At 38.5% G+C, this 25,945-nt stretch overlaps 1 protein-coding gene across 5 annotated transcripts in view; it reads left to right on the top strand.

The window, feature by feature from the left end:
- The window catches only part of RAD50 (RAD50 double strand break repair protein), a 107,574-nt gene that overhangs the window by 51,502 nt on the left and 30,127 nt on the right, over positions 1-25,945 (top strand). For 4 of the 5 annotated variants that reach the window (XR_015166887.1, XR_015166886.1, XM_086410329.1 and 1 more), the window contains 10 exons: positions 83-265; positions 1,066-1,223; positions 7,619-7,794; positions 8,282-8,519; positions 14,600-14,789; positions 17,157-17,283; positions 17,926-18,119; positions 20,347-20,457; positions 20,899-20,991; positions 21,076-21,189. Coding sequence is in view for 3 of the 5 variants with exons in the window: in XM_086410329.1 (XP_086266455.1) it covers positions 83-265; positions 1,066-1,223; positions 7,619-7,794; positions 8,282-8,519; positions 14,600-14,789; positions 17,157-17,283; positions 17,926-18,119; positions 20,347-20,457; positions 20,899-20,991; positions 21,076-21,189 (1,584 nt within the window). In the remaining 2 variants the exon portion in view is untranslated. Of the gene's footprint in view, positions 1-82; positions 266-1,065; positions 1,224-7,618; positions 7,795-8,281; positions 8,520-14,599; positions 14,790-17,156; positions 17,284-17,925; positions 18,120-20,346; positions 20,458-20,898; positions 20,992-21,075; positions 21,190-23,048; positions 23,605-25,945 lie in introns of those variants that run through there. The other variant, XM_086410330.1, reaches the window with a different exon arrangement.

Genomic DNA, 25,945 nt, shown 5'->3' with positions numbered 1-25,945 from the left:
GAGGAGTAGCTGATTTCTAATTTCTGCCATCATTTTAACCCAAAACGTATAAACCTGTTCATTTGTTTGAATTATCAATAAGGAACGTGAGCTAAGCAAGGCTGAGAAAAACAGCAATGTAGAAACTCTAAAAACAGAAGTAATAAGCCTTCAAAATGAGAAAGCAGACCTAGACAGGACCCTGCGTAAACTGGACCAGGAGATGGAGCAATTAAACCATCATACAGCAACACGTACCCAGATGGAGATGCTCACCAAAGACAAAGTATGACCTTTCTTTTTATTCTAATTATACTCTCTGGTGTTTAAAACAGTTTATCTTACATTCATAATTGTTATACTATGAAGTATTTAGTTGGTATTGGCTTTATGTTTTAAGGGTTAAGTGAGCTTTATGCTCTATAAAATAAACTTTCAGGCTTAAAAACTGTACTCTAATTACAAAAAGTGTACAAAAGTGTTTACACAAACACACGTGTACATTTCTATTAATTTTTATCATATATCATACAGAAATTTTGATCTTCCCAAGTGACTCAGTGGTAAAAAATCTGCCTTCCAGTGCAGGAGGCTCGAGAGACTCAGGTTCGATCCCTGGGTCAGGAAGATCCCCTGGAGAAGGGAATGGCAGTCTATTCCAGTGTTCTTCCATGGAGACTTCCATGGACAGAGGAGCCTGGCGGGCCAGAGTCCATGGGGTCGCAAAGAGTCAGACGTGCCTGAGAGACTGAGCATACATGTACAGAAGTTTTAATTTTTGTGTCATCAGACCTGTTATTCTTTCCTCTAATACTGTAAGAAATTTTCAAGAGTTCCCTGGTGGCCAAGTATTACTGGTAGTTTCACTGCCATGGTCCAGGTTCAGTCCTTGGTGAGGCAACTGAGATATCCCACAAGCTGCATAGCACAGCCAGAATTAGAAATGATTTTTTTTTTCTTTTTCTCCTTGCATTTTCAGTTTTATTTTTAAGCCTAGAGCTGTGATCAATCTAAAATTTGGTTTTATTCTTTATGTAACGTGGAGATACTGAGTTTTATTTTTAAAAGATTTTTTTTTCCCTTTAGGCTGACAAAGATGAACAAATCAGAAAAATAAAATATAGGCATAGTGATGAATTAACTTCGTTGTTAGGATATTTTCCCAACAAAAAACAGCTTGAAGATTGGCTTCATAGTAAATCAAAAGAAATTAATCAGACCAGGGACAGACTTGCCAAGTTGAAGTAAGTAGTTATAACATTAGAAGTTGTAATAGAAGTCTCTTATGTCATGCTTTCATTTTTAATTGTTTTGAAATCATTTATTGTCATGAAATGGTATGTCTTATTGATTGAATTTGATTCTCCTCTATTTTACAAATTAAATAAAATGGCAACAGTGATCTGAGCTTCTTGTTCCTTAAAAGTTTGCAGAACTAAGAGAAAGAATTAAAATATTCCTCTGTAAAAAGTGAGACTTGAAAATACAAAACTCCTAAAAGGTAATGTGGGGACAAGTTTCATTATGTTGAAATTGGCAATGATTTCTTGGTTATGACCCCAAAAGTACAGGCAGCAGAAGCAAAGCTAGACAGATGGGACTACATCATACTTAAAAACTGCTACACAACAGAGGGCAAAGGCAATCCACGTAATGGGAGAAAACATTTGCAAATGATATATCTGTTTAGGGTTGTTGTTCAGTCACTAAGTCATGTTCTACTCTTTGTAGTCTCATGAACTGCAGCATGCCAGGGTTCCCTGTCCTTCACTATCTCCCGAACTTTGCTAAAACTCATGTCGATGGAGTTGGTGATGCCATCCAACCATCTCATCCTCTGTTGCCCCCTCCTCCTGCCCTCAGTCTTTCCCTGCGTCAGGGTCTCTTCCAGTGAGTTGCTCTTTGCATCAGGTGGCCAGAGTATTGGAGCTTCAGTTTCAGCATCAGTCCTTCCAATGAATATTCAAGGTTGATTTCCTTTAGGACTGACTGGTTTGATCTCTTTGCTCTCCAAGGGACTCTCAAGAGTTTTCTCTAGTGCCACATTTCGAACGCATCAATTCTTCAGCACTCATCCTTCTTTATGGTCCAACTCTCACACCCATACATGACTGTTGGAAAAACTATGAAATGAAATGATGAAAGTCAGTCAGTTGTGTCCGAATCTTTGCGACCCCATGGACTAGCCTGCCAGGCTCCTCTGTCCTTGGAATTTTCCAGGCAGGAATACTGGAGTGGGTAGTCATTCCCTTCTCCAGGGGATCTTCTCAACCCATGAATTAAACTTGGGTCTCCTGTGTTGCAGGAAGACTGTTTACTATCTGAGCCACCAGGGAAAAACCAGTTCTGACTGTATGGATCTTTGTTGGCAAAGTCATGTCTCTGCTTTTTAATACGTTGTCTAGGTGACCGTGCCATCGTGATTATCTGGATCATTAAGACCTGTTTTTGTAGTTCTTCTGTGTATTCTAGACACCTCTTCTGCTTCTGTTAGGACCTTGCTGTTTCTGTCCTTTATTATACCCACCTTTGCCTGAAATGTTCACTTGGTATCTCTGGTTTCCTTAAAGAGATCTGTAGTTTTTCCCATTCTGTTGTTTCCTTTTATATATTGCATTGTTCACCTAAGAAGGCTTTCTTATCTCTCCTTGATACTCTCTAGAACTCTGCATTCAATTGGAAATATCTTTCCCTTTCTCCTTTGCCTTTCTTTTCTCTTTTCTCAGCTATATGTAAGGCCTCTTCAGACAACCATTTTGCCTCCTTGCATTTCTTGTTTGCATTTCTTGTTCTTTGGGATAGTTTTGGTCACCACTAGTGTTAAAATCCCATGGACGGGGGAGCCTGGTAGGCTGCAGTCCATGGGGTCACAAAGAGTCGGACACGACTGAGTGACTTCACTTTCACTTTTCACTTTCATGCATTGGAGAAGGAGATGGCAACCCACTCCAGTGTTCTTGCTTGGAGAGTCCCAGGGATGGGGGAGCCTGGTGGACTGCCGTCTACGGGGTCGCACAGAGTCGGACACGACTGAAGTGACTTAGCAGTGTTACAAACCTCCATCCATAGTTCTTCAGGGACTCTGTCCACCAGATCTAATCTCTTGAATCTATTTATCATCTCCACTGTATAATCATAAGGGATTTGATTTAGGTCATACCTGAATTGTCTAGTGGTTTCCCTGCTTTCTGAATTTTGCAATAAGGAGTTCATGATCTGAGTCACAGTCAGCTCCAGGTCTTGTTTTTGCTGACTGTATAGAGCTTCTCCATCTTCGGCTGCAAAGGATGTAATCAATCTGATTTCGGTATTGACCATCTGGTGATGTCCATGTGTATAGTCATCTCTTATGTTGTTGGAAGATGGTGTTTGCTATCACCAGTGCATTCTCTAGGCAAAACTCCATTATTTTTTGCCCTGCTTCATTTTGTACTCTAAGGCCAAACTTGCTTGTTATTCCAGGTGTCTCCTGACTTCCCAGTTTTGCATTCCAATCCCCTGTGAAGAAAAGGACATCTTTTTTTGGTTTTAGTTCTAGAAGGTCTTGTAGGTCTTCACAGAACTGTACGACTTCACCTTCTTCGGCATTAGAGGTTGGGCACAGACTTGGATTACAGTGATCTTGAATGGTTTGCCTTGAAAACAAACCGAGATCATTCTGTTGTTTTTGAGATTGCACCCGTGTACTGCACTGATGCAAAGAGCTGACTCATTGGAAAAGACCCTGATGCTGGGAAGGACTGAGGGCATGAGGAGAAGGGGGCGACAAAGGATAAGATGGTCGGATGGCATCACCAACTCAGTGGACATGAGTGTGAGCAAACTCCAGGAGATGGTGAAGGACAGGGAAGCCTGGCATGCTGCAGTCCATGGAGTTGCAAAGAGTCAGATATGACTGAGCAACTGAACACCAACATCAACTGCATTTTGGACTCTCTTGTTGACTCTGAGGGTTGCTCCATCTCTTCTGAGGGATTCTTGCCCACAGTGGTAGATATAACAGTCATCTGAGTTAAATTTGCTCATTCCTGTCCATTTTAGTTCACTGTTTCCTAAAGTGTCGATGTTCACTCTTGCCATCTCCTGCTTGACCACGTCCAATTTACCTTGATTCATGGACCTAACATTCCAGTTTCCTATGCAATATTGTTCTTTACTGCATCAGACTTTACTTTTACCACCAGATACATCCACAGCTGAGCGTCATTTCCACTTTGACCCAGCCTCTTCATTCTTTCTAGAGCTATTTCTTCACTATTTCCCAGTAGCGTATTGGACCCCTACCAACCTGATGGGCTCATCTTCCAGTGTCATATCTTTTTGCCTTTTCCATGAACAATATGAACAGTATGATTAGGGGTTAATATCCAGAATATATAAAGAACTCCTACAATTTGGTAATGAAAAAACAAATACTCAGATTAAAAAATGTCAAAGGACTTGAAGAGCAATTTCTCCAATAGATATACAACTAGCTAACAAGCATATAAAAAAAATACTCAGAATCACTAATCATTAAGGAAATGCAAATCAAAACCATGGTGATATAGCACTCCACACCGGTTAGGATGACAGTTATCAAAACAATAGGAAATACAGTAGTGTGTTATAATTTATAATAGAAAATGAAAGAGTAATATGTATATAACAGAATCACTTTGCTGTGCAGCTAACACTAACATATTGTAAATCAACTATACTTCAATTAAATAAAATAAGTTTTTAAAAAACCCAGAAAACAAGTGTTGAGGATGTTGAGAAATTGGAACTCTGTGCACTATTCATGGGAATGTAAAATGGTGCAATTACTATAGAAAACCTTGGAGGTTCTTCAAAAATTAGGAAAAGAATAACCAGATGATTGAGCCATTCCACTTGTGGATGTATATTCAAATGAAAACATGATCTCAAGGAAATATTTGTAGTCCATGTTCACTGCAGCATTATTCGCAATAGCCAACAGGTGGAAAACCTGAATGCTTATTGATGGATGAATAGATAAATAAAATTTGGTGTATGTATGATGGAATATTTATCTTTGTAAAAGAAGGAAATCCTCTGTGTGTTGATGAACTTTGAGGATATTAAGTGAAGTTAAGTGAAGTATACTAGTCACAAAAAAGTACTACATGGTTCCACTTAAATGAAGTATTCAAAGCTGTCAAACTCTTAGATACAGAAAGTATATATATTGGAGGTTCAGAGTAGCCAGAGGATGAGGGCGGGGTGGGGTGGGGTGTGGTGTTGTTCATTGGGTATAGAGTTTAGTTTTATAAGATGAAAAAGCTTTAGAGATCTGTTACACAAAAATGTGCATACAGTTAACACCACCATGCCATACAATTTAAAATGCGTAAGGTGTTAAATTTTGTTTTTTCCACAGTTTAAAAAAAGTGATCAATTTTTTTGAAATATCACCTTGAGTGGTGTTTAGATAGGAGGGTCAAAAATCCCACACATTTTTGAGGAAGATGGTGAATTTGGCCATGTTAAATTTGTATTTCTTGTGGAAATGTCTGTTAGGGAATAAGATATTAGAGTTTGAGGTTTAGTAGATTGGAAGTTGTTGCTTTGCAAATGATATTGGCGTCAGTAGTACATGTCAACTTGGAGTTATTCAAAGAGAAGAGAAAGAATTGTAGTCAAATTCCTGGAAAACATCAACATTTAAACTGTAGGCAAGCAGAGGAAGAGGAGCAAGAGAACCAAATGCCCAGGGAGCGAGGGTGAGAGCAAGAGAGGAGTGTTGTCTGGTTTGCCTTGAGAAAACATTCTTCCAAGGAGGAGCCCACATGTATGTGGTGCTGTTAAAATAGTGATCTTAATGAGCAGTGCTCAATGGCTAGAATGGTGAAAGCATCATCTGCATGTTATTTTTTTTCCAAATTTTTACTGCAACTCACAATGGAAAGTATCAAGATGAGGCATGTGTGCACTCATGCATATTTATCTGAAACAGATTTCTTAAAATAGTACCAATACTAACTACGCTCAATCCACTCCAATATATTCTACATAGTATGTTCAGTTTTTTAAAATATGCTGAATATGATACATTAAATTGATTACATGACTTACCTAATGTATCAAAACCTGGAAATCGAAAACCCCTGATTTGTATGGGCATGGAGGCTGGCTAGGATGATATTTAAGAGTTGGAGTGAAAATTAATTGTACTAGTGAGCAAAGTCTTTGATGAATGAGAGGGAATGAGTGGTCAGGTTGTAAAAATTGGTTTGGCCAAGGTGTGTGCTCGGTTTTTCCTCTAAGGTGACTCTGGCAGCACTAGTTGTCTTTAACTTCATTCAGAGCAGTTTTGTTCGATTGTATTATGACAGCTGTCCCGTCAGCATGCTTTTTAAAATAAATAAAACGTCCCCAACTTGGTGAATTTTGTGTAGCCATTTTAGAATTGAAGATGAAAGAGAAAAGCAACATTTTCACATATTATGCTTTGTTACTTCAAGAAAAGTAAAAATGCACCTGAAACACAAAGATTTGTGCCAAATATAGAGAAGGCACTCTGGTTGAAAGCAGTCCGTGTTATGCCATACGGCATGTAGCTGACATACTCAAAATATCCACATCGAGCTCTGAAAATCATTTGCACCAGCTTGGTTGTGTTAATCGATTTGATGTTTGGCTTCCACATAAATTGAGTGAAAAAAAACCTTCTTGACCATATTTCCACATGCAGTTCTCTACTTAAACATAACAAAAAGTTCCATTTTTAAAAGAAATTGTGACAGGCAATGAAGAGTGGATACTGTACAATAATGTGGAATGGAAGAGATTGTGGGTCAAGGAAAGTGAACACCCACCAACCATACACCAAAGACCAGTCTTCATCCAAAGAAGTTGATATTGTGTATATGGTGGGATTGGAAGTGAGTCCTCTACTATTAACTCTTTCCAAAAAACCAAACAATTCCAACAAGTACAGCTGCAAATTAGACCAACTGAAATTCTCTTAATGGAAAAAATTTCAGTTCTTTGGAAGACCATAAAAGGCACCTGGAACAACTAGTTCTTTGCTCAAAAAGATAAAGTTTTTGGAAGATGGAATTAAGAGTTGCCTAGAAAATGGCAGAAGGTAGTGGAACAAAACAGTGAATACATTGTTCAGTAAAAGTTCTTGGTGAAAATGAAAAATGTCTTTTATTTTTACTTTAAAACCAAATGAACCTTTTGGCCAACTCACTGGATGACAGCAACAAAGAGGGAACAAAGGGAACATTTTTTGCTGGAGGAATGGAAGTACAGTTTTGAAAGGATTCACACAGAGTTAAGTGAATGCTCTCCTTTTTTCTAATCTCCCTCCAGTAGATCTGTGAAGCATGTTCTCCTTGCTAAGGTTCTTAATGCAAGATCTAAGACCATGATCCCCCTCAAACCAAGCAGAATTCGGTCTGTACACATTTTTCTGGGAGCCGGCGTCTGACCAGAGTGCGTCAGTGTACTGTAGGGCTAGAGTGCAGGCAGTAGTGGGCTGTTGCCATGACTTAAAAAAAAAAAAAAAAAAGCACCTGGTCACAGCAGACTTTTGTAGTATTTTCTGGCAGAGTTTATCTTGTATCTGCCTTCACACTTTGAATTCATTTCTCATATTTTAAAATTGTAATCTATTTTCTTATTTTAGCAAGGAACTAGCTTCAGCTGAGCAAAATAAAAATCATATAAATATTGAGCTAAAAAGGAAGGAAGAGCAGTTGTCCAGCTATGAAGACAAATTGTTTGATGTCTGTGGCAGCCAGGATTTTGAAAGTGACTTGGACAGACTTAAAGAAGAAATTGAAAAATCGTCAAAACAACGAGGTAAGTTACGATCTTTACGTTATCAGGGCATTTTCATGTTTTTGAATTTTTGTTCACAGGTAGCTATTAAGGATGGGAGATTTAAAAACTTGCTGCTGGAGCCAGGTGGCTCAAGTTTCAGTTCTGGTTCTACAACCTACTTGCTTTATGACTTTGGACAGATTATTAAAACTTTTTATACTCCAGATTCATTACCTGAGGACATAATTGCCTCAGGATGTTGGGGAGGAGTAAATGAGATTATAGTGTCTGGCACGTAACACTCTCTATAAGTTTTGTTATACTTTTTGTTTTACCAGAAAATATATAAATCTGAATGTATTGCGCCCTTGAGAAGATTTAAATGTCAGAATTTTTATTTCTTTCATAGTGTGTTTATAAAGCAAGAAGACTATCATGTATTTACAGAAAAGGATAGAAATATATTAAAACCATATTTTATGTGCATCTCACTGAGAATATATATATATATATGTTTTTTAAATAGCCATGTTGGCCGGAGCTACAGCAGTTTATTCCCAATTCATTACTCAGCTGACGGATGAAAACCAGTCGTGTTGCCCTGTCTGTCAGAGAGGTTTTCAGACAGAAGCTGAATTACAAGAAGTCATCAGTGATTTGCAGTCCAAGCTGAGGCTTGCTCCAGATAAGCTCAAGTCGACAGAATCAGAGTTAAAGAAAAAAGAAAAGCGGCGTGATGAAATGCTGGGACTGGTGCCCATGAGGTGAGAATAGCAATTTCCCGTTACCGTGCCTGTATAGCAGCACTGTAAGAGATAACCTATCTACCTCCTAGCATAGGGTGGTATTCAGTAAGCAAGAGTTGAATGAATAGAGGTTAAAGTCGGGAATCTAAGCCGGAATGTTATTCTCGTGTTAATTTATGTGATAAGAAAGAATTGTTTTGTTTCAAAATAAGTTTGTTTCTTAAACTACTCACAGGATGGTGATACATTCTTTACTCTGTGTGAGTGTGTGTATGAGTTTCATTCCTGAGACTTGGGTTGAGGGCAGAAATTTTTAAATCTAAATTTTCAGACTATTCGCTGACGTGTCACTTTCTAAAACCAGCAGAAGAATTAAAGTACTGGAAAGCCCCCCCTTAAGAGACGAATTTTAAACTGTACTTATGTTTTTCTCATTTCCAGAAAGAATGAATTATAGATGATTTCTATTGTTTATTTTTCCCTCTCTTCTATAAGAAATCCAGATGATGGTCTATTTATAAATAAAATCAAGTCAGAAAGTATGTGAAGATTGCCTTGGTATTTCCCAGAACATAGAGCACAAAAATGGTCACAGAGACCAATAAGACATGACCTTCATGGAGCTGATGATCTTTGTAAGGAAAAAAGCTCTCAGAATTAGATGTAGAAAGTTAGACTTGATAAAGAACTTAATTGGTTCAAACAAATGCATTAGTTAGGAAGAAAGAAGCCAGTGGACTACAGAATTTTGAGGGAAGGAAGACTGTAAAGCATAGAAAAATAGATTTGACTCATTTAAGAGAAGGAAAGGGGAGAGGGAAATTAGACCAGTGTGTATAAAGGACAGGGAAGAGTGAGACATGTGCTGTAGTAGAAACATTATCTGGAGTTTGAGAACCTGTTTGTAGTGACTGATTCCCATAAGTAGGGAAGACAGAGCTGCATTATGTTCATTCCTAGTTACACCTCTGTCTTTTAGGTGATGGGGAGCCATCCTCAGGGATTTATTGAAAAATGTGTTTTAGGAAAATTAATCTAATGTTCAGTTCAAGTCAGTCGCCCAGTCATGTCCTACCCTTTGCATCCCCATAAATTGCAGCACGCCAGGCCTCCGTGTCCATCACCAACTCCTGGAGTTCACTCAAACTCATGTCCATTGAGTCGGTGATGCCATCCAACCATCTCATCCTCTGTCATCCCCTTCTCGTCCTGCCCCCAATCCCTCCCAGCATCAGAGTCTTTTCCAATGAGTCAACTCTTTGCATGAGGTGGCCAAAGTATTGGAGTTTTCAGCTTTAGCATCAGTCCTTCCAAAAAGAACAACCAGGCCTGATCTCCTTTAGAATGGACTGGTTGGATCTCCTTGTAGTCCAAGGGATTCTCAAGAGTCTTCTCCAACACCACAGTTCAAAAGCGTCAATTCTTAAGTGCTCAGCTTTCTTCACAGACCAACTCTCACATCCGTACATGACCACTGGAAAAACCATAGCCTTGACTAGATGGACCTTTGTTGGCAAAGTAATGTCTCTGCTTTTGAATATGCTATCTAGGTTGGCTATAACTTTCCTTCCAAGAAGTAAGTGTCTTTTCATTTCATGGCTGCAATCACCATCTACAATGATTTTGGAGCCCTCAAAAATAAAGTCTGCCACTGTTTCCACTGTTTCCCCATCTATTTCCTGTGACGTGATGGGACCAGATGCCATGATCTTCGTTTTCTGAATGTTGAGCTTTAAGCCAACTTTTTTACTCTCCTCTTTCACTTTCATCAAGAGGCTTTTTAGTTCCTTCACTTTCTGCCATAAGGGTGGTGTCATCTGCATATCTGAGGTTATTGATATTTCTCCCGGCAATCTTGATTCCAGCTTGTGCTTCTTCCAGCCCAGTGTTTCTCATGATCTACTCTGCATATAAGTTAAATAAGCAGGGTGACAATATACAGCCTTGACTTACTCCTTTTCCTATTTGGAACCAGTCTGTTGTTCCATGTCCAGTTCTAACTGTTACTTCCTGACCTGCATGTAGGCTTCTCAAGCGGCAGGTCAGGTGGTCTGGTATTCCCATCACTTTGAGAATTTTCCACAGTTTATTGTGATCCATGTAGTCAAAGGCTTTGGCATAGTCAGTAAAGCAGAAATAGATGTTTTTCTGGAACTCTCTTGCTTTTTCGATGATCCAGCAGATGTTGGCAATTTGATCTCTGGTTCCTCTGCCTTTTCTAAAACCAGCTTGAACATCTGGAAGTTCACGGTTCACATAATGCTGAAGCCTGGCTTTGAGAATTTTGAGCATTACTTTACTAGCGTGTGAGATGAGTGCAATTGTGCGGTAGTTTGAGCATTCTTTGGCATTGCCTTTCTTTGGGATTGGAATGAAAACTGACCTTTCCAGTCCTGTGGCCACCGCAGAGTTTTCCAAATTTGCTGGCATATTGAGTACAGCACTTTCACAGCATCATCTTTCAGGATTTGAAATAGCTCAACTGGAATTCCATCACCTCCACTAGCTTTGTCCCTAGTGAAGCTTTCTAAGGCCCACTTGACTTCACATTCCAGGATGTCTGGCTCTAGGTCAGTGATCACACTACTGTGATTATCTGGGTCATGAAGATCTTTTTTGTACAGTTCTTCTGTGTAGTCTTTACACCTCTTCTTAATATCTTCTGCTTCTGTTAGGTCCATACCATTTCTGTCCTTTATCGAGCCCATCTTTGCATGAAATGTTCTCTTGGTATCTCTAATTTTCTTGAAGAGATCCCTAGTCTTTCCCATTCTGCTGTTTTCCTCTATTTCTTTGCATTGATTGCTGAGGAAGGCTTTCTTATCTCTCCTTGCTATTCTTTGGAACTCTGCATTCAGATGCTTATATCTTTCCTTTTCTCCTTTGCTTTTCACTTCTCTTTTCACAGCTATTTGTAAAGCCTACATTGAATAGATTAAAGTGAGAAAAACTCTAAAAGCAAAAAATAAGGACGATATGTTGACTTGGAAAACTGAAGAGGAGTGCGAGGAAAAGGAGAAGGAAAGATGCAAGAAGATGTGCTTTGTGGTAGCCAGCCTGTAAGATGGTCCCCAGCGATCCTTGCCTCCTGGCATTCACATTCTTGCATGGTTGTCCCTCATGTTCCAGGATGGGTTCCAGGATGTGTAACCAGTAAAATACAACAGAAGTGATCACATGTTCCTTCGAGGATCAGATTATAGAAGACACTGTAGCTTCCTGCTCTCCTTTTCTTTCTCTTGGATCTGGGGGAAGCCAGCTGCTGTGTTGTGAGCAGCCCTTTGGAGGGACCCACTTGGTGAGGACCTGAGGCTTTTGAACAACCACATGAGTGAATGTACCATTTGGAAGCAGATTCTCCAGCAGTAATACCTTCAGATGACTGCAACTCACAGCTTGACTGCACCTTCAGTAACACACCCTGAGTCAAAAATACCCAGATAGTAGCTAATCCTCCTATCTGTGGGAAATAAGTGCTATTGTGTTTTAAGCTGCTAAGTTTTGGGGTGTTGTGTTATGTAGCGATAGATAACTAATATAATCATCAAGAATAAAAACCAGATCATTAGGGGCTACAGAGAGCATGTCGTATCGAGACAAAAGCAATAATTTGAGAATGAAATGGAATAAGGCAGGATCTTAAAAAGAAAGACATCAAGTGAAAGATAAAATTAGTAGTTGGTAGAAAGTACATGTAGTTCTGTGTTAAACTGATAAATTATGAAGAGCAGAAATTAACACTCAACACAGCTCCCCTTGTCAGAGTAAGGTATATATCTTAATCATTGTTGTGCCTCCATAATTCTTTGTGTTTTGTAAGTTTGGTAACTATTTGCTGAATGAATGAGAACTGTAGTAACTGTGTTTATAGCTGCATAACAAACCCCCCTCAGAACTTGGTACCTCACAACAGTGATTTATTATGATCTTCCATGGTTCTGTGGGATAATTTGGCTTAACTAAGTAGTTCTTATTTGGAGTATTTTCATGCAATTGCAGCCAGATATTGGCTGCAGTCATTTCAAGGCTCTACTGGCCTGGACATTCAGTATAGTTCACTCATATGGCTGGTGATGATGCTGACTGTTGGCTGGGAGCTCATCTGAGGCTCTGCTGGCTTGGGCATTCAGATGGTTCACTCATACGGTTGGCAGTGATGCTGACTGTTGGCCACAGGCTTACCTGGGCTGTCACGCAGAATGCCTTCATGAGGCTTCCACCTGTGTCTTGGGCTTTTGGAAGCATAGTGGCTAGATTACCACAGAAAGTATTCTAAGAGCAAATGTGTTAAGGCCTGGGCCCAGAAACTGTCATAGTGTTACTTCTGCTGTTTTTTATTGGTCATGCTGCTGCTGCTGCTAAGTCGCTTCAGTCATATTCGACTCTGTGCGACCCCATAGACAGCAGCCCATCAGGCTCCCCCGTCCCTGGGATTCTCCAGGCAAGAACACTGGAGTGGGTTGCCATTTCCTTCTCCAATGCATGAAAGTGAAAAGTGAAAGTGAAGTCGCTCAGTCACGTCCGACTCTAGTGACCCCATGGACTGCAGCCTACCAGGCTCCTCCGTCCAGGGGATTTTCTAAGCAAGAGTGCTGGAGTGGGGTGCCATTGCCTTCTCCTTCATTGGTCATAGTGTTACTGCTATTTTTTTACAGAGACCACATCTATGTGTGTGTATGCAGATGTAAAAATGGGGTTAAAATTTAATGGATGCCTATAGTTCTCCACAAAGATGACCCAGTCAAGTGAATGCTTGATTGTCATTAGGCTTTTGTAACTTTGTCACTTTTTAGGTAGTGGACACATAACTTAAGACAAACTTCTGGTCCATAACATCAAGAAATAATGTGAGCATGACTTATTCATAATCTAATACGTTCATATTTATTCAGGAAAGTTTTTCATTGCTCTGATATAAAAGATTACAGGGCTTTTGTCACCACAGATTGGTTGATTGGCTTTTCTTGGTCATAGTGTGGACTTAAAAAATCATTAAGTAATAACAGTGTAATAGCTAATGCTTGAGTTTCTAGTTTATTACAAGATTCTCATTAGAAATCAGTTTAATTTATCATACTAATTTGATTTTGATTAAGAATTTAAAACTTTTCTGAAATAAGCTTAATAGCTTTTTATTTTTCAGATTAAATACAAGTGTTGTTGTTTCCGAGGTATTAACAAAAACAGGTTTGGGGCCAGTACCTGCCACGGGGGTGATAACTCATCAGCTAGAGGAGTAGTAGTAAAGTGGGTTCAACAGCTTTTGTACCATAAACCCATGTAGCATTTGACTGAGTGGTTTCCTTCCTTCCTTCCTCTTTTCTTCCATCCTTCATTTTTTTAATGTTTAAAGTTTTTTTTTTTTTTAAGTTTTAAACTTTTAAAACTTTTTATTCTGTAATTTTACACTTAAAGAAAATTTACAAAGATAGTACAGAGAGTTCACATATATCCTTCACTCTGTTTCTCCTGATGTTCACAATTTATGTTACCATAATATGGCTATCAAAATCAAGAAATTAACTTTGCTATAATTCTATTAAACTACAAACCACATTTGAGATTTAGCAGTCTTTCTGTTAATATTCCTTTTCTATTTCAGGATCCAACTTAGGATCTCCACAATGCATGTATTATGCTTGTTACTAATATTTGTCCTTAGGCTCTTGTGTGGTCTACCATAGTTCTTTGTCTTTCATGATCTTGACACTTCTGATGAGTATGGTCTGGTAATTTGTAAAATATCTTTCTATTTGTCAGACAGCATGGTAAAATTGTTGCTATGAAGATCTCTCAATAGGTAATAAAATCAGTGGACAAAGGTTTGAGGAAAAACAGAATGTTTACATTGTCTTCAGTGTATTTCTCCTAGATATTTATTGATTACATAGAGAAAAATAGTAACTTTACAGTGGATAAATCTGGCTGACACTGTCTTTTCTAAGTAAGAGTAACATACTGACATCATGTGCCCACTAAAGATGCCCTGAGAAGGATACAACATCACTTCTATGGTATTCTTGCCAAAAAATATGTAACCTCCATTTCCTTATGAAGAAACGTTACATTGCTTATTTTTAATTGTGTTTTCTGTGAAGGCAAAGCATAATTGATTTGAAGGAGAAGGAAATACCAGAATTAAGAAACAAACTGCAGAATGTGAACAGAGACATACAGCGCCTCAAGAATGACATAGAAGAACAGGAAACACTCTTGGGTGCAATTATACCAGAGGAAGAAAGTGCTAAAGTGTGTCTGACAGATGTTACAATTATGGAGAGGCTCCAGGTACAGTTACTGCAGTTTAACGCAGAATAAAACTTGTTTCATGGTGGTTTGAAAATGACGTGTGAGTGTTTCAGTAGCTAGTTTTCAGGTACAGATTGTGTTTAGAGTTCCGTATTCTGAATTTCAGGTAGTTTTAGGGAGTAACTGCTTAACTTACATTTCTGAGTTTAGTTCTTTTTATCTATAAGTTAGGAGAATTATGTTTATTTTTCTTTTTTAGTCTGCTTCCTTTAATTTGCATCCTCAGTTGGGTCTGACTCATTGTGGCCTCATGGACTGTAGCACACCAGGTTCCTCTCTCCATGGGAATTTTTTCAGGCAAGAATACTGGAGTGGATTGCCGTTTCCTTCTCCACAGATCTTCCCGACCCAGGGATCAGACCCACGTCTCTTGTTTCCTGCATTGGCAGGCAGATTCTTTACCACTGAGCCACCTGGGAAGGTGCCTTTATTTTCATCATTTAAATTAACTTAAGCATAAAATTAAGAGACTAGAGAGCTCTTCAAGAAAATTAGAGATATCAAGGGAACATTTCATGCAAAGATGGGCACAATAATGGACAGAAATGGTGTGGACCTAACAGAAGCAGAAGATATTAAGAAGAGGTGTCAAGAACACACAGAAGAAGTATACAAAAAAGATCTTCATGACCCAGATAATGAAAATGGTATGATCACTCACCTAGAGCCAGACATCCTGGAATGTGAAGTCAAGTGGGCCTTAGAAAGCTTCACTAGGGACAAAGCTAGTGGAGGTGATGGAATTCCAGTTGAGCTATTTCAAATCCTAAAAGATGATTCTGTGAAAGTGCTGCATTTAATATGCCAACAAATTGGGAAAACTCAGCAGTGGCCACAGGACTGGGAAAGATCAGTTTTCATTCCAATCCCAAGGAAAGGCAATGCCAAAGAATGCTCAAACTACTGCACAATTGCACTCATCTCACCTGCTAGCAAAGTCATGCTCAAGATTCTCCAAGCCAGGCTTCAACAGTATCTGAACCCTGTACTTCAAGATGTTCAAGCTGGATTTAGAAAAGGCAAAGGAACCAGAGATCAAATTGCCAGCATCCGTTGGATCATCGAAAAAGCAAGAGAATTCCAGAAAAACATCTATTTCTGCTTTATTGATTACACCAAAGCCTTTGACTGTGTGGATCACAACAAACTGTGGAAAATTCTGAAAGAGATGGGAATACCAGACCATCTTACCTGCCTTCTGAGAAATCTGTATGCAGGTCAAGAAGCAACAGTTAGAATCGGCCATTGAACAATGGACTGGTTCCAAATTGGGAAAGGAGTACGTCAAGGTTGTATACTGTCACCCTGTTATTTAACATATGCAGATTACATCATGAGAAATTCCGGGCTCTATGAAGCACAAGCTGGAATCAAGATTGCCAGGAGAAATATCAATAACCTCAGATAAGCATATGACACCACGCTTATGGCAGAAAGTGAAGAAGAACTAAAGAGCCTCTTGATGAAAGTGAAAGAGGAGAGTGAAAAAGCTGGCTTAAAACTCAACATACAAAAAACTAAGATCATGACATCTGGTCCCATCACTTCATGGCTAATAGATGGAGAAGCAGTGAGAGACCTTATTTTCTTGGGCTCCAAAATCACTGCAGATGGTGACTGCAGCCTGAAATTAAAAGACGCTTGCTGCTTGGAAGAAAAGCTATGGCCGACCTAGACAGCATATTCAAAAGCAGAGATGTTACGTTGCTGACAAAGGTCTGTATAGTCAAAGCTGTAGTTTTTCCAGTAATCATGTATGAATGCAAGAGTTGAACTATAAAGAAAGCTGAGTGCCGAGGAATTGATGCTTTTGAACTGTGGTGTTGGAGAAGACTCTTGAGAGTCCCTTGGACTGCAAGGAGATCAAACCAGTCAGTCTTAAAGGAAGTCAGTCCTGAATATTTATTGGAAGGACTGATGCTGAAGCCAAAACTCCAGTACTTTGGCCACCTGATGTGAATAACTGATTCACTGGAAAAGACCCTGATGCTGGGGAAGATTGAAGGCAGGAGAAGAGGGGGACGACAGAGGATGAGATGATTGGATGGCATCACCGACTCAATGGACATGAGTTTGAGCAAGCTCCAGGTATTAGCGGTGGACAGGGAAGCCTGGCGTGCTGCAGTCCATGGAGTCGCAGAGTTGGATACGACTGAGCAACTGAACTGACTGACTGAAGCATAAAAATAATTTCATTTTTATTGTATTAAAATTTGTTAAAATTACGTCTGAGAACAGTTACAAATTAGATTTTTAAAATAATTAAAAGCAGTTAATTTTTAAAGATTTTGAATACTGATAATGCCATAAATTTCCTAAAGGAAATAACTTTTATTTATTCTTAAGATGGAACTAAAAGATGTTGAAAGAAAAATTGCACAGCAAGCAGCTAAACTCCAAGGACTAGATTTGGATCGAAGTGTTCAGCAAGTAAACCAGGAAAAACAAGAAAAACAACACAAATTAGATACAGGTAATAGAGTGTGTTTCTTTATAAAGACTTCAACATTCCAAGCATATGGTTTTTACCACTAATTTTATAACTATTATGTGGACAAGGAACAGTCTTCCAGTCAATGGTATAGTCACTTTCTTTTCTCAAAAGCATCACTTCTTTGTTTCCTTTGTGTCCAGAACAGACTTTGAATAATAGGAACTTTTAAATAATTAGTAATAGATGGAAAGTAAAAGTCGCTCAGTCATGTCCAGCTCTTTGTGACCACATGGACTATAGAGTCCATGGATTTCTCCAGGCCAGAATACTGCAGTGGGTAGCCTTTCCCATCTCCAGGAGATCTTCCCAACCCAGCGATTGAACCCAGGTCTCCTGCATTGCAGGCGGATTCTTTACCAGCTGAGCCACAAGGAAACCCCAAATAATAGATAAGCTGTTCTCTTTCTCAGTCATACCTGTCCTGTGAGCTCACGCATGGCTGTTGGGGCAGCAGGCGGGTTTGGGAGCTGGATAAATTGTTCTGGCATTTTTCTTGCAATGGGTGGAACCCACAGAAACTCAGCCTTTGTGAATGCCACAGACCTATAAACGGGAAAGATGTTACTTGTAGTATTTTCTGTGCCCTTCCACTAATCACTGTATGGATGTGTTCTCATGCAGTTTCTAGTAAGATAGAATTGAACCGTAAGCTTATACAGGACCAGCAGGAACAGATTCAACACCTAAAAAGCACAACAAATGAACTTAAATCAGAGAAACTTCAGATATCCACTAATTTACAACGTCGTCAGCAGCTAGAGGAACAGACTGTGGAATTATCCACTGAAGTTCAGTCCTTACACAGAGAAATAAAGGTAAAAGCATTCATATATATTTGTTTTTTAAAATTAGTTCAGATATATGAAATGCTCTTTTTGGGACAATGGCCAAAATATGGTTATTGTGAGAATCAAATCAAAATGGTATACAGAACTTGTACTAATAGGAAAAGACTTCTGGGAGAAGATTTACTGGCCATAATAAGAAAGAACTGGCTGCCTGGTTAAGTAGTAAACTTCCTATTACTGGGGGTGGTCTGGTGGTGGCTGCTAACTCCATATAAGGATTCCTACTTGTACTGGAGATTTGTCTTATCTAAAAATCCCACATGGATGGCAGCTACTGCCTCTCAGACATAGCACTCTTTTTTGATTCCAGATGTAATTTCAGCGTACTTCCCACTACAATCAGCAGGCACTGAGTTGACACATGGAATGGAACCTAATTGGCATCCCTCATCTAGTTTAATCAAACCTAAGTAAAAAGTGAAAGTGAGAGTCGCTTGGTCATGTCCAACTCTTGGCGATCCCACGGACTCTACAGTCCATGGAATTCTCCAGGCCAGAATACTGGAGTAGGTAGCTGTTCCCTTCTCCAGGGTATCTTCCCAACCCAGGGATCGAAGCCAGATCTCCTGTGTTGCAGGTGGATTCTTTACCAGCTGAACCACCAGGGAAGCCCCCAATCAAACCTAAGACTCAGCCAATTAAATTTTTGAACAGTTTTATAAAAAATAGTCTTATCTAGGTTTATAACCATGCACATTCAGTAAGAACTAAGTATATTACTGAATCAGTTGTTACTATAAATGTTTCTTAAGTAGTTTTAGATTACAGAATATCAGAGGCTTAGAGGATCGTATAAATAGTAGTACTACCTTTTTTATTTTTTATAAAAAATAAACATTGTGACATGTAAACTATTGTATCTCGTTTTGCATTCAGTGTATCATTTTGATAAATGTGACAAAATTTCCTTCTTATAGAAAAAGAAGTTGAGACTTCCAGATATCCCATGATTTGTCCAAGTTCATACAGTTAGAAGGAGACAGAGTTAATTTACTGGTATATATCTTATGATATGTAAGACATTTGACTTCCTACCATACCTAACCACTTCCTAATATAAAATATACCACAACTGAACTAATTCTGAACAATTGTTTCTACCTTTATGAATTCACTAGGTACTTCAGGATCTTTTGAGGATCAGGGTTTTGAACAATGGTTATATTATGCTATAGAGATGTTGCAAGGCCAAATGATGTGGTCTTCTGATTAACAGTTTTTTGAAAACCCCTTTCTTTCCAAAATAAGTCAGGACACACCTACATCAATGTACTAGTATGGTTTAAAATTACCATAAAATATCTACTTAGCTTCAGCAAGCTAAGCTTAATGTCAAAAGTTCCTTTATGATCATATTTCCATCTGTGAAAGAAAGAACTGAACTGAAAGAGCTTTCCTGTTCTTCAGTTACACAGAGCTGATATGGACCCCTACAAACTCAGGAAAATGTGTACCTGAAGCCACATGCTCATAACTGGAAGCACATAGCATAGATTAAGAATCAAGTCAGTGATCTAAAAATAAATGATACAAATGAACTTACAAAACAGAAGGAGACTCACAGACTTAGAGAAAGAACGTATGGTTGCCGGGCTGGGGAGGGATGAGGGAAAGGGATAATTAGAGAGTTTGGGATATACATGTACACACCACTGTATTTAAAATGGATTACCAGCAAGGACCTACTGTGTAGCACACAGAACTCTGCTCAGTGTTATATGGCAGCCTGGATAGGAGAGGAGTTTGGGGGAGAATGGATACATGTACATGTATGGCTCAGTCCCTTCCCTGTTCATCTGAAACTGTCACAGCATTGTTAATTGGCTATACCCCAAGACAAAATTAAAATTTTGAAAAGAAAAAAAGAAGTCAGTATAGCATATATACTTGCTGGACACAGTATAGCATAGTAGCTAAAAGAGTGACTCTGGAGTTGAATGAGATTTGAATCCTGGCTCCTTCGTTTACTGGTTTAGGGGACCCTGGACAAATCATTTCTGTGCTCATCTGAAATTTAGCATGAAAATAATGGTACTTTTCTCATAGGGTTGTTGAAAGGAGCAAATGAATGATTTAATCTTTTAAATGATTTTTAAAGCCTGGTACATAGAAAGTGGTTTTATTATAACTATGAAGTGTGAAATATGATAATGTAATGCTATTATATAAGGTCTTATATTTTTTATATCTTTAGGATGCTAAAGAGCAGCTAAGCCCTTTGGAAACAACACTGGAAAAATTTCAGCAGGAGAAAGAAGAATTAATCAACAAAAAAAATACAAGCCACAGAATAGCACAAGATAAAGTAAGATTTTGTTTATTATATATTTATCAAAAACATTTTTTTAATTATTATATTAAAAGCACCAAGTTGGACACTGATATTTCACATGAAATTAAAAGCATGATAAAATGATATTTGTGACATAATCTTTTTTAAATAAGGATTAATTGTAAATTATTTTACTTTTTTGGTATTATTTTGCTTCTTGATTTAAACTATTAATAGAAGTTTGAGAATTGAGAGCTTTTAATCTAATCCCATAGGTAATAAAGGGAGGTCATAAAATTTGATTTGAGATAAAATGTGTCAGTGATGGAAACTGGAACCCAGCGTTTCTAACTTCCAGGCCCATGTTTCACTGTATGCTCCTGTTAAGTTTTTGTTACCTTAATATAAGATATTCCTTGGAAATAAATCTTCCTAAATGCCTACGCCCAATATTTAATAAACATTTTTCTACAGATAAATGAAATCAAAGAGAAGGTTAAAAATATTCACAGTTACATGAAAGACATTGAGAATTATATTCAAGATGGAAAAGATGACTATAAGAAGGTAATTAAAACTACTTAATTGAATATAATTTAAAATGATTTGTTTATATTTTTATTTCTTATACTTAAATTTTCTTTTTTGTAGCAAAAAGAAACTGAACTTAATAAAGTAATAGCTCAACTAAGTGAATGCGATAAACACAAAGAAAAGATTAATAAGGAAATGGGAATCATGAGACAAGATATTGATACACAGAAGGTAGGTCCTTTTTTTGCTGATGATTTATGGTGGTTTTTATACCAGTAACATTCTTACCTTTTTTATTTTTTACTCTTCAATACTTGCATTGAGTAGATATGAAAACAGTAGGGAAAAGCAATTCTTATGTATATATTTATATAAAAAATATGTTTCTCTTTTACGTTATTAAGAGACAAAGCAAATTTTCCTGTGGCATGATAAAAAGAGACATTTTCATTTGTAAAAGGAAATTTAAAAAAAGTATACTTAGTGTAACTTAAGTTATTGTGATTTTTTTGAGCATAACATTTTTTTTCTGATTGTATTCTTTTTTTTATTGAACTATATTTGGATTACAATGTTGTGTCAGTTACTGCTGTACAGTGACGTGACTCAGTTATGTATTACATACACACTTTTTCATATTCTTGTCCATTATGGTTTATCACAGGATATCGATGTAGTTCCCTGTGCTGTACAGTAGGCCTTTGTTGTTTATCCATTCTCTGTATACCAGTTTGCATCTGCTAATCCCAACTCCCAGTCCCCAGCCTCTCTCACATCCCTCCCCCTTGGCAACCACTAGTCTTTCTGTGTCCATGATTCTGTTTCATGTGTGTGCATGCATGCTCAATCATGTCTGATTCTTTGTGACCCCATGGAATGTAGCCCACCAGGCTCCTCTGTCCATGGGATTTCTCAGGCAAGAATACTGGAGTGGGTTACCATTTCCTTCTCCAGGGGATTTTCCTGACTCAGGGATTGAACCCGCGTCTCTTGCATCTCCTGTAGTGGCAGGCGGATTCTTTATCACTGTGCCACCATAGGTTCATTTGTATCATATTTTAGATTCTCTATATAAACGATATCATATGGTATTTGTCTTTGTTTTTCTGACTTCAGGTAGTGTAATCTTTAGTGGCATCCGTGTTGCTGCAGATAGTTATTTTCATTCTTTTTAATGGCTGAGCAATACTCCATATGTATGTACACATCTTTATTCATCTGTCAGTGGACGTTTAGGTTACTTCCATGGCTTGGCTATTGTGAATAGTGCTGCTGTGAAGGTGGGGCTGCATGTATCTTTTTGAATTATAATTTCATCGGGATGTATGCCCACGAGTGGGATTGCTGGTTCATATGGTAATTGTTTTCAATTTTTTGAGGAACCTCCATACCATTTTTCCACAGTGGCTGCACCAATTTATAGTCCCACCAACAGTGTAGGAGGGTTCCCTGAGAAAAGCAATTCTAATAACATCGTGATTTCTTCTTTCCTTTTTTGTTTTCAGTAAGAGACTTCCTTGGTAAAAATTTAAACATAAAAACATAAAAGTCTCCCTCCCCTGCTGACAATTGTCAGTCTCACTTCTCTATGTTATTCTTAAATGTTGTAAGTAGACTATATTGTTTTTCATTTGATTCCTTTATTTGCTTTCTCTATTAAAGAAGTTAATTTCTACTGTATAATTAAAATCACATTGAGAAAATAATTTTCAACATGTCTTATATGAACATAATGGTTAATATCCTTAAAAACTATACCATTTCTCTGTTTTTGCTGTTTTGAACAAAATTTGATGTTTGAATGCTTTAAACACTTGGTTATAAATAATGGTTAAAATCTCTTTAAAGATTAGCCATATCTACAGATTCTCTGGCCATAGTGCCAGGAATGTTAATATGAGTATCAGTTCAGTTCAGTCGCTCAGTCGTGTCCGACTCTTTGTGACCCAATGAACCACAGCATGCCAGGCCTCCCTGTCCATTACCAACTCCCAGAGTTTACCCAAACTCATGTTCATTGAGTCGGTGATGCCATCCAACCATCTCATCCTCTGTCGTCTCCTTCTCCTCCTGCCCTCAATCTTTCCCAGCATCAGGGTCTTTTCAAATGAGTCAGACCTTCGCATCAGGTGGCCAAAGTATTGGAGTTTCAGCTTCAGCATCAGTCCTTCCCATATGAGTATCAGTCAGAGGTAAATCGAATCTCTGCTATCTAATAAATGCTATATAAATTCATGTTGCATATATAATAGTTACCATTAGCTTATTATGAGTGTTTTCTATTTAAGATCACAATCTATAAATAAAGTCCATACAACTATATAGAGATAATTAAGATAATACCAGTCTGTGACCCTTTTCAAGTTGATGGTCTAAATTTAGTAGATCTGACTACATTAGTTTACTTTTATAACCTACCTTGTTTTAGAAGTTGTTTACTAATTATTTACATAAAGCAATGCTAAGTAATAATGAGAAAATGAAACAGTGTAGAAATAAGGATAAGAAGAAGGCAGTGAAGCAGGAGAGTACTAAGTATATAAAATGTAGGCCATGAAATCTGATATGCTTGCTGAAGATCTCAGTAGTCACATGAAAAGAGAAAGTCATAATTAAGATTCACATTGTCTCAAAACTAAAAACAAACCAGTTTCTTGGACTGAGACCAGAGAAAAATGTCTCTGTAGGCATTCATGGAAAGAAAGGAAGACACTGTATAGATTAATGGAAACCAGGTCTTCAACAAACTTCATGAGGCCTTTTTTTTTTTACAGTGTGTTTCAGTACCTTTATTATCCCCTGAGGAAGGTTCTGTAGAAGGTGGTATGCTTGGAGCCTAAAATAAACGTTAGAGTGTTTGGAGAGCAAAAGTTAGCTATCAGTTCATTTCAGTTCAGTCGCCCACTCTTTGCGACCCCATGAATCGCAGCACACCAGGCCTCCCTGTCCATCACCAACTCCCGGAGTTCACCCAAACCCACGTCCATCGAGTCGGTGATGCCATCCAGCCATCTCATCCTCTGTCGTCCCCTTTTCCTCCTGCCCCTAGTCCCTCCCAGCATCAGAGTCTTTTCCAATGCGTCAACTCTTCACATGAGGTGGCCAAAGTACTGGAGTTAGCTATAGGCACCTATCAAAATCACATGGGTTTTCCCCACTCCTAAGTATATAACCAAGAACTTAAAATATATATTTGCAAGCTGCTGCCACTGCTGCTAAGTCACTTCAGTCATGTCTGACTCTATGCAACCCCATAGACAACAGCCCACCAGGCTCCCCCGTCCCTGAGATTCTCCAGGCAAGAACACTGGAGAGGGTTGCCTTCCCTCTCCAATGCATGAACGGAAAAGTGAAAGTGAAGTCGCTCAGTCGTGTCTGACTCTTAGCGACCCCATGGACTGCAGCCTACCAGGCTTCTCGTCCATGGGATTTTCTAGGCGAGAGTACTAGAGTGGGTTGCCATTGCCCGCTCCAATATATTTGCATAAAATATGGAAAACAGCCCAAAGTGGTTATCACCTGATGAATGGATGAACAGAATGTGGTATATTCATATATATTTGCCAGGAATCTCCAGAGAAACAGAACCAATAAGAGACTGATAAATACAGATAAAGATATAGACAAAGATAGTTATCGTAAGGAATTAACTCAAGTGATTGTGGAGGCTGAGAATTCCCAAGATTTGTGGTTGGCAAGCTGGAGACCTAGGAGAGTTGATGGTGTAGTTCTGGCCTGAGAACTAGGAGAGCTAAAATACTCTCTCGATCCAAGAAGAGCCAAGGTTTCACCTTAAATATGAAGACAGGGAAAAAAAAAACACCATCCCAGCTCATACAGTCAGGCAGGATGATTGTTCAGGTCTTTAGTTGACTGGATATGGCCCATCCACATTAGGAAGGGCAGTCTGCTTTATTCCGTCTACCAATTTAAATTTTAATCTCACCCAGAATCATAGACAGAATAATGTTTGACCATGTCTAGGCACCCTGTGGTGTCAAGTTAACATATAAAATTAACCGTCACGGAATATTAGTGAAGTCACTCAGTTGTGTCCGACTCTTTGTGACCCCATGGACTGTAGCCTACCAGGCTCCTTTGTCCATGGGATTTTCCAGGCAATAGTACTGGAGTGGATTGCCATTTCCTTCTCCAGGTTATCTTCCCGACCCAGGGATCGAACCCAGGTCTTCCGCATTGTAGACAGACGCTTTACCGTCTGAGCTACCAGGGAAGTCCTCATGGAATATTACTCAACTATTAAAAGTAAGGAAATAATAGATGCTCTAATCTGGACAAACCTTGAAAGCATTATGCTTGAATGAAAGAAGTCAGTCACAAAAGACCATATTGTATGATTCTATTAACATGAAATGTATAGAATAGGCAAATCATAGAGGCAGAAAACAGATTAGTGTTGCTTGGGAAGGAGAGAAAAGGGAATAGAGAGTGACTACTAATGGGTGTGGAGTTTGGGGGGGGGCAATAAAATGTGCTGGAATTAGCACTTTATGAATACACCAAAACCACTGAATTGTACACTTTAAAGTGGCAAATTTTATGGTATATGAATTACACCTCAATTAAAAAAAATAAATCACCTGGGTTATTGAAAATACACATCTGTCTCCATTCCACATCAATAAATCAGAACCTCTGGGGCATGGGCAGAGGCATGTATTGTTAAAGGTCCTCAGGGGTTCCGATGTATCCCATTAACTATATATCAGTTCCTGAGTCAGAGCACTGTATAGCTTTCAGGAAATTGCTCTATAAGTGACATTTTCCCCAACTAGACTTTTGGTGAATTTTGGAATGTAGTTTATTCAGCATATGACTCTATCACAGGTACCTGTAATGCAGCTAATTTTCATGTTTCCTTTAGGTGGCAAACCGCATGCATTAACTACTCTCTGAACTGAGTGATTGGGATTACTATCAAACAGTTGAAGAACCTAACAGCATATTTATGTACTTAAGCCCTGTT

Source organism: Bos grunniens, chromosome 7, assembly GCF_055505025.1.
Source record: "Bos grunniens cultivar Pamir isolate PY7600 chromosome 7, Bosgru_T2T1.0, whole genome shotgun sequence".
Classification (NCBI taxonomy): Eukaryota; Metazoa; Chordata; class Mammalia; order Artiodactyla; family Bovidae; genus Bos; species Bos grunniens.
The sequence above is the reverse complement of the archived record's forward strand: the minus strand, read 5'-3'. Positions and strand labels throughout refer to the sequence as shown.